At 37.7% G+C, this 20373-nt stretch overlaps 1 protein-coding gene and 1 long non-coding RNA gene across 2 annotated transcripts; one reads left to right on the plus strand and one right to left on the minus strand.

Annotated features, from left to right (window-relative positions):
- The first annotated feature begins 13551 nt into the window (after nt 1–13551).
- On the plus strand, nt 13552–14583 carry LOC107616268 (AP2/ERF and B3 domain-containing transcription factor At1g50680-like). The gene has a single exon (XM_016318246.3). It carries the CDS (start codon nt 13552–13554, stop codon nt 14581–14583), a length of 1032 nt encoding a protein of 343 aa, XP_016173732.3.
- Nucleotides 14584–18330: 3747 nt separating this feature from the next.
- On the minus strand, nt 18331–19634 carry LOC110267298 (uncharacterized). Its single transcript, XR_002354747.2, has 3 exons — nt 19390–19634; nt 19186–19284; nt 18331–18458 (listed from the first exon to the last, which is right to left on the minus strand). It is a non-coding gene; the product is annotated as an uncharacterized LOC110267298 (long non-coding RNA).
- Between the last annotated feature and the right edge of the window lie 739 nt (nt 19635–20373).

Below are 20373 nucleotides of genomic sequence, written 5' to 3' on the forward strand. Positions count from 1 at the left end.
ACTAAATAACGTCGTACCAAATAGACACATTATGTGACATTTCACATAAATTTCCTTACTTACTTGATCAGTCAAATGTTGGCGCCGCTTTAGGGTGCGAAACCATGCCAGCTTGATTCCGCTTCCTTTGTGGTCGTTCGGCCCAAAAGCAACACCAAATTGGGCCAAGCACTCGTTTTCTAACTCACTTGTACTATGATCGATTGATCCAGTCACCGGCAAACCATCAGTTCGGAGTCCAAGAATCATTGCAACGTCCTCCAAAGTGATCGTGCACTCACCATATGGAAGATGAAACGTGTGCGTTTTCGGACGCCACATTTCAACAGTGCGTCTACAGTCGGCCTATGAGACACGATCCTCCCAATTTGAGAAACATAATAGAACCCGCTCGTCCACAGTTGTTCTTCCACTCTATTATCATATGAGTATATTTGGTGTAAGTGTCTCATGTGCAAATTTCTTAAACCCTGAAAACAAAAATTAATCATTAATAGTAAATTACTATAACCAGTTCATGACTACTATTATATTCAACACTTACTAAATCACTACATATTCTAATAATTGATTATTACTAAATAAACTACTAATTATTAACTACTACAGTAAACATAAAAATTACTTATATTACAGGATGTCGAAGATATTTTACAATATGATCTTCAGCACGTATGATGTCACGTTTTTCCATCTTCCTCTTTTTTAAACTCTGCATTAGAAATAACATATTTGAATAATTAAAATATTTTTTTAGAAAATATTTGAAATGAATGAAAATTTATTATTAATATATCTTTAATAATTCTATTTTTTTTTAATTAAAAACACATTCCAAAATAAAACCAAGATTAAATCTATCCTAAAAATTAATAGTAATAAAAGTAACGTAACTATATAATTAATTATATTTTCTAATAATAGTTTAAATTTAACTAAAAGATATTTCAACCAAAACTAAACTAACATCACTAAAAGCATGAATTAATAATAATTGAAACTAATGTTTTATGTAAATTAAAAAATTAAAATAATTTTTAAATAATTCTACTTTAAATACTTTTTATAATAATTCAGATTTAATTAAATATTTCAAGCAAAACTAAAATATAAATTAATAATTACTGAAACTAATATTTTACGTAAGTTAAAAACTTTCTGAAAATTATTAACTAATTCTTTTTAATTCTGTTTTTTAAATTAATAAAGTTATAAATCAATTATAAAGTAAAAAAATTTCTTAGGAAAAAAAGACCAAACATATATCAATAATAATAAATTATTAATACATAAATAATTCTATTTTTCGAAACAGCCATTTCAAATTTTAAATAACACTAACCTAACCTAACCTAACACTAACAGTAACTAAGTTACTAACAATAATTAATTTACTAACTATGAAACACGGACACTTCGCTGAATTGCTGTGTCTGCGTGTCGGACACATTTCGGACACGACACTCACCGACACTCGTCCGACACGCGTGTCTGTTGTGTCCAATCGTGTCTTAATAAAAAATAAAAGATTCTTCTCCGGACACACTTGGACACACCTAAATACCATCACGTGTCAGCGTGTCCAGTCTTATTCTTAACATATATTCTTGAAATAAATTTAGATATAGTATATATTATTATTTATTAAAATAAAAGGATATTTTAAATACTTGATATAATTAAAATAAGACATTAAAATATTAAAAAATTAATTTATATTTTAATATCAATAAAATATTAAAATATCATTACGATTTATCTAAAAAAATACTTTATATTTTATATGTATGCATGTCCCCGTGTCTTATAAGATTTTAAAATGTGCGTGTCGGTGTGTCCCGTGTCGTGTCGTGTCCCGTGTCCGTGTCAGTGTCCGCGCATCATCTAAAACTAATCCTAACACTAACTAACACCTATAGTCCTATACTAACGCCGATACTACTACTACTAACAATTAATTAACTTACTATTAATTAATAGTAAAATAACTGTTACGATGGGTAACCGGAGATTATTGGGTTGGATTAGTTTAGCTGGCCCAATCGTTGGAATGAGGGAGTATCCAAGCGGATTGATGATCCAAGGCCCCCGTCCGACTTCGGTATGAGAGAATGGGGTGGTACCTGCAAAGACACTCCGATGCCAAAGTCAGCAAAGGGAGCAAAACAGGTCTAGAGAGTATTGGGCTTCTGAGATACCTGAGAAGTGTCAGTGTATTTATAGTGGTGAACCCATAACCACCGTTGGTGTAGTTCCGTTATTCATGGGGAATAACCATCCCTTTATCTTAGGGAGGTTGAGATATGGCTCCAGGAAGTGGGTAGAGAGATTTTAGGGGCAGTTACTCATTTGAATGGGTGTTTATCTGCCAGCTAATCTTCGTCTCGACTTCTTTAGAGCAAGTCGTGGTAGGAACCGACTTCGTGGGGTGAAGGTCGGTGTAGAGCGAGGCTTAATCCTTTGGATTGGGCCTTTCGATTGGACCTGGACCTTATCATTGGGCCAGGGTATGAACAGTGCCCCTACTCGAGCCCAATTTCTTTTAGGACTTGGGTTCGAGTATTCTACTCGGGGTCGTAGCCGACTTGTTGGAGGACCGACGTGATGGTTTGGAAACGACGTGACTTTTCGTGACTTTTGATTTTCACAGTTACGTCTAATCAAACGTCGCATCCGTTAGAGGTTTGCGTAGGGGTTGTCTTGGTAACGGTGCACCCATTAATGACTACGTCCGTTTTTACCATTATGCCCCTAACGTGTTTATAAATACTTTCCTTCTCTTTCTTTGCTTCGTTTCTGCGATTTTTCAAATTTTCTTCTTCTCATCTGTTCGTGGAGCACCCCTTGTTTGAAGGCTTTATCTTCCTCTACCTTACTTCCAGATAAAGGTTAGTCTTTTCTTCTCTTCTTTACGGCGTGCTTTCTGTTTGCATGCTTTTATTCTTTAGATAGAGAGAGGTTGATTCGTAGGCTCTGATTCCGTATTTCCCTTAGAGACCATGTTTTTTATTTTCTTTTCTTTTTCCTTTGTAGGTTTCACTCACCTTTTTAGGAAAAGAAATATCTTCTGTAGAAATTCTTACTCAGTGGGTCGATGTCACAGTCTTAGGAGAGGAACCTCTGGTTGACACTGATTTTATTACTGACCTTCGCACTCGTTACCGGCTCTGCACCTCTGATAAGGATGAGCCAAAGTATGAACTGCTTGCCCCGGGCCCAGAAGACCGGGTTTGCTTCGGGAGGGCTACTAAGACGGCCCCTCATTTCTTCTTTATGTATGAGAACATGATTACTCGTTTGGGTGTTTTCCTTCCATTTTCTGATTTCGAAATGGCTGTCTTACGTCACTGCCGTGTTGCTCCTACCCAACTCCACCCCAATTCCTGGGGTTTTCTGAAAATCTACCAATTTATCAGCCATGCTTTAGACTTTCCGACTTCTTTGAGGATTTTCTTCTTTCTTTTCCACATGATCAAGCCCTTCAGTGGGCAAAATAACAAGCAATAATGGGTGTCTTTCCGAGCTATACAAGGTTGGAGAGTTTTTACCCTTTTTGATGAATCCTTCCATGACTTCAAAAATTATTTTTTCAAAGTTCAAGGCGTAGAGGGTCACCACCCCTTTTTCTTGGATGAGAATTCTTCTCCTCGCTTTCCCTTGTACTGGTTAGAGGCTTCCCCTGTGAGAAATATGGTTTGGAGGATCTGGATGAGGTGGAGGCATCTATTGTAGGGTTCCTCCGAGAAGTATGGGGGAGGGCCCCATATCTGGATACCAAAAAATTTCTCCAGGGGTCGTCGTCTTTTGTCCAGACACAATTGGTAGCTTTTATCTACTTTGTTTCCGACTTGTTTCTACCGACTTGAAGTTTACCGACTTGTTTTACTAATTGTTTTCTTTTACAGAGATGGCGAGGAAGAATTCCAATGAGTCTTACCAGAGAGTCCAGGAAGCCAAGGCGAGGTCTCGCGCCAGAACTGGTGGTGCCATGGTAACTAGCTCTCCTCTTCCTCTTCCTCCCCCTTCTTCCCGAAATTTGGGGACTCCTTCTCAACCTATTGTTATCTCCTCTTCGGCTTCTTCTCAGCCGTCCCCTCCTCCCCGACCTTCCCTTGAGCCATAGAAGAAGAAGCGCAAGGCTTTAGAGTCTGGCTCTTCTTTTGAATGTGAGGTTAAGGTGGATGCTCCTGCATTTATCCAAAAATTCATCTATCCCCATACCCGTATAGGTATGGATGATGTTTCTATTCGGAACCACCTCACTATTCTGGCTGAGGAGAGCATCAGGGCGGCGAGGATTTGTGCCAAGTTCCTTGATATTTTTGAGAAGACTCATCTTAGCTCTCTGGGTTCAACCTCTAAGGTTGAAGAGTTGGAGAGAAGGCTTCTCATATATCAGGAACATGAGAAGGAGTTGAAGAAGGAGGTTGCCAAATTGAAGGAGGAGAAGGATGGCCTCCGAGAGAAGGAGAGCAAGTTACAAGCCCAATGTACCATGGAGGAGGGCTTGAGAAAGAAGGCACAGGAGAGTTGTCAGAGTTTATTTGAGGACCTTGTGGCTGTAAGGAGGGATTTGTTGAATTCTCGGACTGCCTATGCCGAGTTGGAGGACTCTATTGCTGAGGGGGGAGGAGACCTGGAGGATTTTTAAGGAGCAGGTCGGAGTTCTAGCTCCCGACCTGGATCTCTCTCCTTTGGATCCTGACAAGGTCGTTATTGGTGGTGCCATAGTTTATCCCCCAGCTCCCGAGGTCGTCACCGAGTCAGATTTGAAGACTCGGGGGCAGAGAATCATTGAGTCCCCTCCTCATCAAAAGGATGTTCCGAGTTCCTCAAGACCTCACGGTGCCTCTTCTCCGACTCCTATGGACACTTCTCTCCCTGGTTCTGATGGCGCTCCGACTTCTCTTTCCGACTCTGGTGGTGATCCGACTACTCCCTTCGGTCCTGGTGGTGATGCTCTTTAAAAATTTATTATTTGTTGGCTATATGGGGCCCGGCCTGTGGGTCCCCTCTTTTTAACTCTTTATATTTGTGGTGGTGGTATGTTGACATTGGCCTTTTGTGGCCGTAAACAAAAAATATTTATAATTACCCTTTTTTGAATAAGGGTTATTTTAACAAAAATACCCTTTTGGTATAAGGGTTTCAGCTACCTTTTTGTGTGCATGCTTTTCTGATTTTGTTTTTTCGAAGTCCCCTTGATCTTTTCTAAAAAACCTTTCTTTTGGCTTGTCTGTTTTCCTGAGCCTTTTCGTTTTAAGAACTTTAGGACAGCTTTTAAGCTTTTTCTAGGTTTTTTCGATCCCTTTTTTGTTATTCCTAGTACTCAACTTTGTTTTATTGAGTATTTATGACTTAGGTTATTTTTGCGATGCGTTTTCTTTTCTACTCGGTTTTTCATTTCGACTTATGAGTCAGAATGTTTTCGAGTTCCTCACGATCAACTTTTATAACCTCTTTACACCGACTTGTACCTCGTCGTTTTATCCTGACGACCATCTAGGTCAGTTCATGGGATTTTCACGTTTTGTCGAGCTTAAGTCGGCGCGTTTCGTAGAAAAGTAAACGAGAAGGAATTTATAAGAGATATTATAAAAAAGACCTTTATTTATTTGGGGAGGTACTTTTGCGGCTACTAAGGGTTTAATGATCTATTCCCCCCTTAGCCTCCACTATGATGCCTCGTTAAAAACCCTTCTTCAGAAAAAACCCTTTAATTTTTGGGAAAGTTCGCCTTTAGCTATAGTACATTTTCATGTTACAAGCATGCCACGACCTTGGTAGCTCGGCGCCGTTTAAGTCGGTCACCTTGTAATAACCTTTTCCTAAGACCTCATTAACTTTGTAGGGTCCTTTCCAATTGGTAGCGAGTTTTCCTTCCCCCGATTTGTTGACTCCTATGTCGTTTCTGATTAAGACCAGATCGCTTAGTGCGAAACTTCTTCGAATGACTTTCTTGTTGTATCTGGTAGCCATCCTTTGCTTCAGCGCTGCTTCTCTTATCTGGGATTGTTCTCGGACTTCGGGGAGCAACTCGAGCTCCTCTTTGTGCCCCTGTATGTTTCCGATTTCATCATGGAGAATCACTCTTGGGCTTTGCTCACTGATTTCCACTGGTATCATAGCTTCTACCCCATAGACAAGTTGGAAGGGTGTTTCTCCAGTTGCAGATTGGGGTGTCGTCCGATAAGCCCACAACACTTGGGGGAGCTCCTCTGTCCAGGCTCTTTGTGCATCTTGTAGTATTTTCTTTAGCCCTGCCATTATGACTTTGTTGGCTACCTCGGCTTGTCCATTTGCTTGTGGGTGTTCCACCGAGGTGAACTGGTGTTTGATTTTCATACTAGCCACTAGGCTTCTGAAGGTGGAATCGGTGAACTGGGTTCCATTATCTGTGGTAATGGAGTGAGGTATCCCATACATTGTGATGATATTTTTGTAGAGGAACCTCCGACTTCTCTGGGCGGTGATGGTGGCCAATGGTTCTGCTTTTATCCACTTTGTGAAATAGTCTATTCCCACAATTAAGTATTTGACTTGTCCTGGCGCCTGGGGAAAAGGACCTAACAAATCCATTCCCCATTTTGCGAAGGGCCATGGAGAAGTTATACTAATGAGCTCCTCGGGGGGAGCCACGTGGAAATTTGCATGCATTTGGCAAGGTTGGCATTTTTTCACAAATTCTGTGGCATCTTTCTGCAAGGTCGGCCAGCAGAATCCAGCTCGGATTACTTTTCTGACTAGCGACCTGGCTCCGAGATGGTTTCCGTAGATCCCATTGTGGAACTCCTCTAGCACTTCAATGGTCCTTGAGGTCGGTACGCACTTCAACAATGGCGTTGATATTCCTCTTTTATAAATGATATTTTTCACCAGAGTGTAATATTGTGCTTCCCTCCGGATTTTCTTGGCCTCTTTTTCCTCTTTGGGGAGGATGTCGAATTTTAGGTATTCGACCAGAGGATTCATCCATCCGAGATTTAGCCCGGATACCTCAAGGACATATTGTTTGCCCTCTGCTTTTACTACAGAGGGCTCTTGGAGAGTTTCCTGGATCAGGCTTCTATTATTCCCTCCTAGCTTAGTACTCGCTAACTTGGAGAGGACGTCTACTCTGCTATTGAGATCCCGAGTTATATGCTTAACTTCGGTTTCGGCAAAGCGCCCGAGGTATTCCAGAGTTTTTTCCAGGTATCTCTTCATGTTTGGGTTTTTGGCCTGATACTCTCTATTTATCTGGGAGGTCACCACCTGAGAGTCACTGTATATCATCACTTTTGTCGTACCGACTTCTTCGGCCAGCTTCAGTCCTGCAATCAGGGCTTCATATTCTGTCTGATTATTTGAAGCTGGGAATTTAAATTTGAGGGATACCTCTATTTGAGTTCCCATTTTGTCGGCCAGTATTATACCTGCACCGCATCCTGTCTTGTTTGAGGATCCATCTACATAAAGTTCCCATGTAGTTGGCTTTTCCTCTTGATCTCTCGCGTATTCTACTATGAAGTCGGTGAGGCATTGGGCTTTGATTGCTGTCCGAGTTTCATATTTCAAGTCGAACTCGGAGAGCTCTATTGCCCATTGAACCATTCTCCCCGCAACATCCGTCTTTTGGTGGATTTGCTTCATAGGTTGGTTCATCCGGACTTTTATTGTATGTGCTTGAAAGTAAGGCCGTAGCCTACGTAAGGCTATTACTAAGGAGTAGGCAACATTCTTTAGTTTGTGGTACCTAAGCTCGGGGCCCTGTAGAACTTTGCTGATGAAGTAAACTGGATGCTGTCCGACCTCGTCCTCTCTTATCAAGGCTGATGTGACAGCTTTGTCTGCTACGGACAAATAAAGGACGAGGTCCTCCCCGACTAGAGGTCGGGTTAGTATTGGTGGTTGGCTCAAGAATCTTTTGAACTCCTGGAACGCTCCTTCGCATTCTGGAGTCCATTCGAACTGGCATCCCTTTCTTAATAAGGAAAACAGTGGAAGGGATTTTAGTGCCGATCCTACCAAAAATCTAGAGAGGGCTGCGAGTCGGCCATTCAGTTGCTGAACCTCTCTTAAGCAAGTCGGGCTCTTCATTTCTAGGATAGCTTTACACTTATCGGGATTTGCTTCAATCCCTCTCTGTGTTAGCATGAATCCTAGGAATTTTTCGGCCCCCACCGCGAAGGTACACTTTGCGGGATTTAGCCTCATCCCGTGTAACCTTATGGTGTCGAATACTTGCGAGAGGTCGGCTAAGAGGTCAGCTTCTTCCTTGGTTTTTACTAGCATGTCGTCTACGTAGACTTCCATTAAGTTCCCAAGGTGGGAAGCAAACACCTTGTTCATCAGCCTTTGGTATGTGGCCCCTGCATTTTTTAATCCAAATGGCATGACCACGTAGCAAAATTTTGCTCTAGGCGTGATGAATGATGTTTTCTCCTGGTCTGGCTCATACATTGGGATTTGGTTATATCCCGAGTAGGCATCCATGAACGACAAGTATTGATATCCCGAGCTAGAATCTACTAGGGTATCAATACTCGGGAGTGGATAAGGGTCTTTGGGACATGCCTTATTTAAGTCGGTGTAGTCAACACACATCCTCCATTTGCCGTTTTGCTTCTTGACTAGCACTACATTTGCTAGCCATGTTGGATATTTAACTTCTCTAATGAAGTCGGCTTCTAGGAGTGCCTGAACTTGCTCTTCCACCACCAGGGCTCGTTCCGGGCCGAGCTTGCGCCTTCTCTGTTGTACAGGTCTGGATCCCGGATGTACCGAGAGTTTGTGGGACATGAGCTCGGGGTCTATCACGGGCATGTCGGAAGCCTTCCAGGCAAAGAGGTCGGAATTGTTTCTTAGGAGCTTAGTCAACCCTTGCTTCAGGGTTTCCCCTAGGTTGGCTCCTATGCTGGTATTATTCCCTTCCTCTTCGCCGACCTGTATTTCTTCAGTTTTTCCTCCTGGCTGTGGTCGTAGCTCTTCTTTGGCCCTTGCACCACCGAGCTCTATGGTGTGAACCTCTTTGCCTTCTCCCCTCAGGTTCAGGCTTTTGTTGTAGCACTTTCTTGCCAACTTCTGGTCTCCTCGCACTGTTGTTATTCCTGCAAGTGTCGGAAATTTCATGCAAAGATGGGGGGTAGACACCACCGCTCCGAGTCGATTCAGGGTAGTTCTGCCGATTAGGGCATTGTATGCTGACCCCACGTCGATGACTATAAAGTCTATGCTCAGAGTTTTGGACTTTTCCCTCTTTCCAAAGGTAGTGTGGAGGGGTAGAAATCCCAGTGGTTTTATTGGCGTGTCGCCTAGCCCATACAAGGTGTCGGGGTAGGCTCTCAACTCCTTTTCATCCGGCCCTAATTTTTCAAACGCGGGCTTGAAAAGGATATCCGCCGAGCTTCCTTGATCCACTAGGGTTCTGTGGAGATGGACATTAGCTAGGATCATAGTTATTACCACTGGATCGTCGTGTCCAGGGATTATTCCTTGCCCATCTTCCTTTGTAAATGAGATGGTAGGGAGGTCGGACGATTCATTTCTGACCTGGTAGACTCGCTTGAGGTGTCTTTTGCGAGCGGACTTGGTGAGTCCCCCTCCTGCGAATCCGCCTGAGATCATATGTATATGTCTCTCCGGAGTCTGCAGTAGTGGGTCTCTTCTATCCGCATCGTCTCGCTTTCTTTTTCCATGATTGTCCGACCTTTCTATGAGATATATGTCAAGTCGGCCTTCTCTGGCCAGCTTTTCTATCACATTTTTAAGGTCGTAACAGTCATTTGTTGAGTGACCATATATTTTATGGTACTCACAGTAGTCACTGCGACTCCCTCCCTTTTTATTTTTAATGGGCCTGGGAGGTGGCAGCCTTTCAGTATTGCAAATTTCTCTGTATACGTCCACTATAGAAACCTTTAGAGGAGTATAAGAGTGATATTTCCTGGGTCTGTCAGGACCGAGGTCTTCTTTCTTCTTGGGCTCCCTTTCTCTCTCTTTTATTGAGGGAAGGTGCCCAGGTCGCCAGCTCGACTCTCTCAGCCTGGCATTTTCCTCCATGTTGATGTACTTTTTAGCTCTTTCTTGTACATCACTCAGGGAGGTGGGGTGCCTTTTTGATATGGACTGTGAGAAGAAACCTTCTCTAAGTCCATTTACCAGCCCCATAATGACTGCCTTGGTGGGCAGGTCTTGAATCTCTAAGCATGCTTTGTTGAACCTTTCCATATAATCTCGTAGAGGTTCTTCGACCTCCTACTTCATTCCCAGGAGGCTCGGTACATGCTTTACTTTATCTTTCTGAATGGAGAACCTCATCAGAAACTTCCTCGAGAGGTCCTCAAAGCTGGTGACCGACCTTGGAGGGAGACTATCGAACCACTTCATCGCTGCTTTTGATAAGGTAGTCGGGAAAGCTTTGCAGCACGTTGCATCAGAAGCATCAACCAGATACATCCGACTTTTAAAGTTGCTTAGATGATGCTTTGGATCGGTGGTTCCGTCATAGAGGTCCATATCGGGGCTTTTAAAGTTTTTTGGAACTTTTGCCCTCATTATGTCCTCACTAAAAGGGTCCTCCCCTCCCGGGGGCGACTCTTCTTGATCTTCACGGGAGTTCCGACCTCTGAGGGAGGATTCTAACTTTAAGAATTTTTTCTCTAACTCTTTTCGTCGATCCATCTTCTCTCTTAGGTGCTTTTCTATCTCCCTTTGTCGCTCCCGTTCCTGTTCCAGCTGTTCCAAGTGACTTTGGTGGATATGGACTAGCCCCATTAGTTCAGTTGCGTGGGGTGGTCCATCCTTTTCTGACTCACGCCCCTCCGAGGAATTTGTCTTCGGATTTTTAAATCCGGAGGTTCCTTCCCTGTGTTGGTCGTTGGTTTCCTGGTGGAGGGTCAGGTCTGCGTCGTGGTTTCCGGTATCCAGATTCTCTTGCTCGGAATCCGATGCCACATGACCATCTTCAGGGGATATATCCGCCATTACTGCCTGATCTCTCGGGTCTCCGGCAACGGCGCCAATGTTACGATGGGTAACCGGAGATTATTGGGTTGGATTAGTTTGGCTGGCCCAATCGTTGGAATGAGGGAGTATCCAAGCGGATTGATGATCCAAGACCCTCATCCGACTTCGGTATGAGAGAATGGGGGGTGGTACCTGCAAAGACACTCCGATGCCAAAGTCAGCAAAGGGAGCAAAACAGGTCTAGAGAGTATTGGGCTTCTGAGATACCTGAGAAGTGTCAGTGTATTTATAGTGGTGAACCCATAACCACCGTTGGTGTAGTTCCGTTATTCATGGGGAATAACCGTCCCTTTATCTTAGGGAGGTTGAGATATGGCTCCAGGAAGTGGGTAGAGAGATTTTAGGGGCAGTTACTCATTTGAATGGATGTTTATCTGCCAGCTAATCTTCGTCCCGACTTCTTTAGAGCAAGTCGTGGTAGGAACCGACTTCGTGGGGTGAAGGTCGGTGTAGAGCGAGGCTTAATCCTTTGGATTGGGCCTTTCGTTTGGACCTGAGCCTTATCATTGGGTCAGGGTATAAACAATAACCTAAAAAAAATACAAAATTTTAGTCTATTTTAAAAAAAAATTGTTCATACTTTCAGTTTAAAAAAAAAAATCACTAAATCATTTACCTGAATGGTTTTGGTTTAGTTGTGGTGACTGGTCCTCATTATGGGTGCTGCCGTTTTGCTTTGTGGGTTTTTTTTTATTTTTGGTGGGGTAAGATTGATAAGGATGGAAGCGAGCCGTTTTGAGTGGAACTGAGAAGAGAGGACGAAAAAATGGGAAAGAGAAGGGGTTACTAAAGTTAAAAATCTTCACGCTGGAATGAAGGAAAATTTTTCATCCACGTGTAAACCATGCACACAAAATAAAACTGACGTGGCTGAGAAAACGGCGGTAACGTTTTCCTGTAGCAGTCAGTGATCCCCACAACGGCGGTAAACACATATTTTTGGGCATTTAACTGGATAATACCAACCTAAGCCCAATATTAAAAATAAAAAACTCACATTTTGTTAAGCTGTATCATTTTTTGTGTATATAAGACTCAAGGACGGAGATAAGGAGGGCGAGTGAAAGCTTCGGCCCTTCTCCCAATTTTTTAAAAAAAAAAGATTAATAGTAATTTAAATTATTAAGTATGATTTAATTTTTTAAAAAATTTATTAGTATTTAGTTCAGTATAAATAAAAAGTTCAGTCGATCTAAATATTAATGATTTCTAATACTAAAAAGTAATAACAATATTTAAAAAAATCTGAAAAAGATATTATTACTAATATTTTTTAATTAAATAAAATTTTTTAAATCTCATAAAATGAATTTTTTTTTGTGACCGTCCTTCTTGATTCATTTGGTATTAATTCTTTCTGTTTCAACGGCTACAATTAAGAGATCCTTTTCAACTATAAATATTGTGAAGAATAACTCAAAAACAAAATGAAAGATGAATTTCTTACTAATTGTCTTTTAATTATATTGAAAAGAAAATTGCTGAAAATTTTGACAAAAATTCTATTATTGATGAATTTTATGATACGAAAAATCGACTACTTCATTAATAAAAAATATACATATTTTTTGTACTTTAAAATATTCTCTATCGATATATTTTTGTAATACATCTTATATTATATAATTTTTTATAATTATTTAATATTATATATGTTATTAGCCTTACATAATAGTATTTCTGGATCCGTCCCTATCTATAGTATAATCGGGATAATGCAAAACATGTACGTAGAAACATATATACATGGATTCTGGTAAGTAACACAATCGTATTACTGTTGATATAATAGAACAATCAACATAAAGAAAGGGAATGGGGATGTTTAATTTAACTAATTAAATGTAACACATGTTTCATTCAGCCATATATTCAGGTAATTATAGTACTGTTTTAATTTTGTTAAGGATTATATATTAAACCGCACAATTTTTTTTTTTTGTGATGGAGTGGAATATTCAACCAAAAAGACGGTAAATTTTACTTTTCCAATCACATTATGATAATAGAAAAGAAACTAAGCTACTGAAAAACAAATATAATTAGCTTTGGGATAATGAATACATTTCCGTTATTCTAAACTAAGAAAATTAAAGACTACATAGATTTGTTCCACCCAAGTTAACTTAAAAACACATTATTTGAAGTTTAACTTGAAGTAGTTCAATAATTAGGTTCATCCTTGAACTCTAAGTTGTTATGTGATTAGTTACCCAAAATTAGGCACAACAAATAAACATCAGAAATAGGCATAAACCTCATCAACAAATCAATCATCACATCCTTTTTCTGTTAACTTTTTCTATTTATCATATCACATTATTAGTTGTCCCATCCTCTTGTCCATTGTTGTCATACTGAATTTCAGTTCAATAACTCGAAATTCATCAAGACAGTAGACACAACAATAAGAAGAAAAATAATATATTATCCTAGTTATCATCAAGAGTGATGATCATAATTCATCAAGAACAACATAGAATGATGATGCCAAATAATAACTCTGAAACGTGTTCATCACCTTCTAATAATAATAAAGAAATAATGGGGAAACGTTTGAGGTACGAAGAGAACGCAGGGTTTCAGAAGTTCAAAGGCGTTGTTCCTCAGCAAAACGGGCATTGGGGAGCACAAATATACGCAAACCACCAGAGAATATGGCTGGGAACATTCAAGACGGAAAGAGAAGCCGCCATGGCTTACGACAGCGCCACCATCAAGCTAAGAAGCGGCGAAAGCCACAGAAACTTCCCGTGGAACGATCAAACCGTTCAGGAGCCTTATTTCCAGAGCTATTACAGCACGGAAACTGTTCTTACCATGATCAGAGACGGTACATATCCCTCCAAATTTACATCATTTCTTCAAAATCAAACCCATAAAGAAGAAGCCACAGGAACAATTTATTCCCATAATACGCGCATCAAGATTCGAGGAGGAGAACAGTTTTCTTGCACGCAACTGTTTCAGAAAGAATTAACGCCCAGCGACGTTGGGAAACTGAACAGGCTTGTTATTCCAAAGAAACATGCAGTTACGTATTTGCCCTTTGTTGATGGAAATAACAATAATAATAATAATGCAATGGAAGCAGGGGAATTCGGCGGCGGCGGCGGCAGCGGCGTTGATGTGGAGGTTATGTTTTACGATAAGTTGATGAGATCGTGGAAATTCAGGTACTGCTATTGGAAGAGTAGCCAGAGTTATGTGTTCACGAGAGGGTGGAACCGTTTCGTGAAGGACAAGAAACTCAAGGCTAAAGACGTCATTGCATTTTACATGTGCGAGCCTGTGAATAATGAAGTTCATCAGCACCGTCTGTTTGGGTTGATCGATGTGATTTATAATAATACGGAAAATGTTGAGACCACAAAACGAGAGGTAATTGGGAAGAGTACTACTAGGTTAGCTTGCAGTGAAGTAGTTGTAGAAGATATGGAAGAAGAAGATGAAGACAGAGAAGAAGAAGAAGAACATAAAGTAGTAGGGAGCAATAATAATAATAATAATGTTGATGGAATGGAGTTGAATCCACCACACAAAGGTGTGAAGCTATTTGGCGTATCTATCAACTGAAATAATTAGTGTTAATTAAAATGTTAAAAAAATATATACTAATTACCTATCATGTATATATACAATAATGCTGAGGAGGATGTGCATCTCCAATGAGAATTGCTTCTTGAATCCATTCTTACTCTTTAGGAAAGCAATCCAAAACCAAAAGAAAGCAGCCGGTTAGTTGGAGATGCTATAGTTCTTACCCATGTAAACTAAATTATTTTTATCGTTTTTAGAAAGATAAATCTGCTTTTACTTTTAGTGATTGTTTGGAGGTTATTTAATTTATGGTGTTTGCTACGGTAGGAGTCACCAATTTACTTCTCATCACAAATAAATACGAATTATTGTGTTGTGTCTCGTATAAACAAAAACCTGATTTGTCCAATGGTTGCTGCTTATGTAAACAATAATAATGATGCATTGATTGTGATTGTCATAACATTGATTGTCAATAATATCAATTTTTTATTGGGCATAATATTCAATTATTTTTTAATCACATCTAACTAAATTACACTTAATCATATTATTTTCATTATAAATAAATTTATTTTTTTATAATTTTACTCTTAAAATAATGTAATTTTTTATAAATAAATAAATAATTTTTTTATTAACCATGCAGCTCAAAATATGAAGACGTGAGATATTATAATATTCTTAAATTGTAAAGTCTATAGAAAATTAGAAAGTATTTCTAAAATTTACATAAAAGAATTACCAAATAGAAGCACACAATAATACGTCTCTAGAACTGACTCAACAAAGATAATAATAAAATAGGTAATAGAAGTCACCGAAATATTTAACATAGTCCATTTTGAATCAAAAGAATTGATTGAATGAGCAAAAAAAATCTTTGGTTTTTTATGAATTCACGTCAGAGTTCACACAAAGACCACCACCGCTCTGTTAATAATTTAATAAACCACTTAAACAAAATAAAAAATGATACAAACTAAATTTGCTATCCAACTGTCATCTTCCCACCTCATCTTATCACCAACTAATTTTTATTATTCTTATTTTTCCAAATTCTAAATTCTAACACATTAGCAATGTTGTCACTATAAATATTGTAGCACACCCATTTACTTCTCATGACAAATAAGAAAAAGTATAGGGTATCAACATATTATCTGCCAACTTATTACCAACAATAATTAATTATTATATTTTAAACACATATATAAAGAGACACATTCAAAAAATATATCTATAAAGACACTTTTATTAAACACAGTAATAAAAAAGACATTTTTATTAGACACATCCACAAAGATACTTCCATTAAATACAGTTATAAATAAAAGTTGGCAGAAATTGGCAGAAATATTGTTGGTAACGTAGCGGATTGAATAAATAAATACAAATTATTGTGTTGGGTCTCACATAAACAAAAACCTTATTTGTCCAATGGCTGCTGCTTCTGTAAACAATAATAATGATGCATTGATTGTGATTGTCATAACATTGATTGTCAATAATATCAATTTTTTATTAGGCATAATATTCAATTATTTTTTAATCACATCTAATTAAATTACACGTAATCACATTATTTTCATTATAAATAAATTTATTTTTTTTATAATTTTACTCTGTAATTTTTTATAAATAAATAAATAATTTTTTTATTAACCATGCAGCTCAAAATATGAAAACATGAGATATTATAATATTCTTAAATTGTAAAGTCTATAGAAAATTAGAAAGCGTTTCTAAAATTTACATAAAAGAATTACCAAATAGAAGTACATAATAATACGTCTTTAGAGCTGACTCAACAAAGATAATAATGAAATAGGTTCTGTGGAACATAGAAGTCACCAAAACATTTAACATAGTCCATTTTGAATCAAAAGAATTGATTGAATGAACCAAAAAAATCTTTGATTTTTTATGAATTCACGTCAGAGTTCACACAAAGACCACCACCACTCTGTTAATAATTTAATAAACCACAGAAACAAAATAAAAATGACACAAACTAAATTTGTTATCCAACTGTCATCTTCTCACCTCATCTTATCACCAACTAATTTTTATTATTCTTAGTTTTTCAAATTCTAAATTCTAATACATTACCAATGTTGTCACTATAAATATTGTAGCACACCAATTTACTTCTCATTACAAATAAATACGAATTATTGTGTTATGTCTCACATAAACAAAAACCTAATTTGTCCAATGGCTGCTGCTTGTGTAAACAATAATAATGATGCATTGATTGTGATTGTCATAACATTAATTGTCAATAATATCAATTTTTTATTAGACATAATATTCAATTATTTTTTAATCACATCTAACTAAATTACACTTAATCACATTATTTTCATTATAAATAAATTTATTTTTTTATAATTTTACTCTTAAAATAATGTAATTTTTTATAAATAAATAAATAATTTTTTTATTAACCATGCAGCTCAAAATATGAAAACGTGAAATATTATAATATTCTTAAATTGTAAAGTCTATAGAAAATTAGAAAACGTTTCTAAAATTTACATAAAAGAATTACCAAATAGAAGCACACAATAATACGTCTCTAGAACTGACTCAACAAAGATAATAATAAAATAGGTTCTGTAGAACATAGAAGTCACCGAAACATTTAACATAGTTCATTTTGAATCAAACGAATTAATTGAATGAGCCAAAAAAATCTTTGGTTTTTTATGAATTCACGTCAGAGTTCACACAAAAACCACCACCGCTCTGTTAATAATTTAATAAACCACTGAAACAAAATAAAAAATGACACAAACTAAATTTGCTATGCAACTATCATCTTCCCACCAACTAATTTTTATTATTCTTATTTTTCCAAATTCTAAATTCTAACACTACCAATATAATGTTGTTACTATAAATATTATAGCACACCAATTTACTTCTCATCACATATAGCACACCAATTTACTTCTCATCACAAATAAATAATAATTTTTGTGTTGTGTCTCACATAAACAAAAACCTTATTTGTCCAATGGATGCTGCTTGTGTAAACAATAATAATGATGTATTGATTGTGATTGTCATAACATTGATTGTCAATAATATCAATTTTTTATTGGGCAAAATATTCAATTATTTTTTAATCACATCTAACTAAATTACACTTAATCACATTATTTTCATTATAAATACATTTATTTTTTTATAATTTTACTCTTAAAATAAATATTTTTTTATTAACCATGCAGCTCAAAATATGAAAATGTGAGATATTATAATATTCTTAAATTGTAAGGTCTATAAAAAATTAGGAAGCGTTTCTAAAATTTACATAAAGCTAGGGGTGGCAGTGGGGCGGGTAGGGGCGGGTTTTTGCCCTACCCGACCCCGTCCCGCCGTCCTGTTACTCATATACTACCCGCCCCATCATTACCCGCGGGTACCCGCCCCGCCCCTACCCGCCCTTGTAAAAATTATATAACATTTTAATTGTTACATATTCATATATAAATTAAGACAAAAACTTAAAATTCATGCATAAATTAAAATACAAACATAAGATTTATATAATGTCAATAACTTAAAATTAAAAAAAGCTAATGTTTGATTACTATAAATTTAACACCATTATAAAAAAAATTACAACATTAATATAAAAGAGTATTCGATCTTTATTTTTGATCATTTTTCACCGTTCTTGTCCTCAAAAGACAATGACAATCAAGGCATACTTTTCAATCCTTTCTTAAAGAATTCTTCTTACTCATCAAGAGGTATCATCACAATCTTAAAGCTCTCCTCATCTGACCTTAACTTGTCATAAACTCTATCAGACCGAAAGTAAAGTCAGTGCATCTTTCATATGAACTCAATGAGAAATAAAGCCCAACCATCTTGCTCTTGAATTCAAAAACAGCTATCTGAATGAATGAATAAATATACACACAATCACATTTGGAAACTGCTAGATATGTTTTAGTTTACAAGTTAATTAATTAGTAGCTTGCTTTATTTCCATAATAAGAAATCACAAAGTCACCAGAAGGAGATAGCAAGAGAGATTTCAAGGATTGGTTCCTCTTAGCTTCCTCTTCAAGATTCTTCAATTCTTGAATCTTTACTAATGTAAAAGTTGGAAGCACTTTGAAAACTTTACAAAGAAGCATTATAGCATAGGTAAGTATTAGATTGTAAATACTAGTATAAACTACAGAAGTACTAAATTTTTATTGTTCTGTTGATCTAAAGCATGAATATGATAGCCTCATTCTCAATCTAACATATATAACTAGTTGCAATACGCCAATATCATGAAAAATACTAGAGCCGATAACAATTTAAAATGAAAAATAAAGAACTGCAATCAAACACATATAAACAAAATTGTAATTACAATGTCTCTTATTCTCATTCAAAATAAAAAATTAAAAAACTGCAATTAGACACATAAAAACAAAATTACAATCACAAAGTCTCAAATGCTCAATCAAAATGAAAAATGAAAAATTACTGTAGAGACACAAACAAATTGCAATCAATAAAGTAATTCTCAATCAACAAATTTACAACAAAATTATCAATCAAACACATATATACCCACTTCAGCATATACATTTACAAAATTGAATAAAAAATTGTAAAACTTACAGTCACAGACTCAGAGAGACAAAGAGAAGGGGCTCTGGTGACAGGCTCACATGTAATGGCGATGGCCAAGCTCACAGCGACGGCAACCAAGAGATGAATCTGTGGAAGAACAAAAAAGAACTTAGATCTCACAATATGATGGAGAGGGAGAGAAAGGGAGAGAGAGAAAATGCGCACGAGAGAACAAGAGCGAGAGGAACTTACGGTCTTACGGAGCTAAAAACTGAGCAGCGACGGCAGGCTGGAGCTGCGGGCTAAGCGGCGATGGCGAGGAACTGTGCGCTGAGCGGCGACGGCGAGTAGCTGCGGGCTGAGTGGTGACGACGAGGAGCTGCGGTGACAGCAAGGAGTGGGCAACGACAGCGAGTAGTGGGCAACGACGGCGAGGGAATGAAAGGCTGAGCAGCGACGGCAAGGGGGTGAGGGACTGAGCAATGGAGAAGAGGACTATGGCCAGATGGTGTCTGAAGCTGATGGAGGCACAGAGAGAAAAACCTAATCCCTAAATATATATATGCACTCCGGGGCGGATAGGGGCGGGTTTATCCTGACCCCGAACCCGGCCCGGCCCGCTCAACTACCCGCCCCGACATAAACTCGCCCCGCTCCGGGTCGGGTTTAAACCCGCTCCGATCGGGTTGGGCGGGTCGGATACCCGCGAGTTCGGGTACTCCTGCCACCCCGCCCTAGGTACGATGATAAATTCATACGTATCGATACGTTTAAAATATAGACAAATAATAACAAGTCACGTGCAATTTATTTTCTACATCAACATTTAATTTTTGTTTTTTTAAATATATATTATATCACCACTTTTACTAATACACCCATTTAATTAAATAAAAATAAAAAATATTTTTTATTTAATTTTATAAAAAATCTTAAACATCCTTCTTTTATTTGATTAGACAAAAATATCCTTTTAAATTAACGAAATTTTAGAATTCAATTAATTCTAATTTTATAGTTCCAAATAATTTAAACAATAAAACAAAAACATATTAAAAAATAAAAAATCAAAATTTCTTCATATTTTCCAATTTCTCTAATCATTCGTGCCCCCTCTAAGCAAAACATATCAAGGAATCAAAAAATCGATCGTTCTTCATCTTCTCCAATTACCCCTCTGAAACAAAGCAGTGAAAGTCTCAAACCAAACCAAGTTCCAGGTGAAGGACCAGATCG

The sequence above is a fragment of the Arachis ipaensis genome, chromosome B9, assembly GCF_059453495.1.
Source record: "Arachis ipaensis isolate K30076 ecotype BB chromosome B9, ASM5945349v1, whole genome shotgun sequence".
In the NCBI taxonomy this organism is placed as follows: Eukaryota; Viridiplantae; Streptophyta; class Magnoliopsida; order Fabales; family Fabaceae; genus Arachis; species Arachis ipaensis.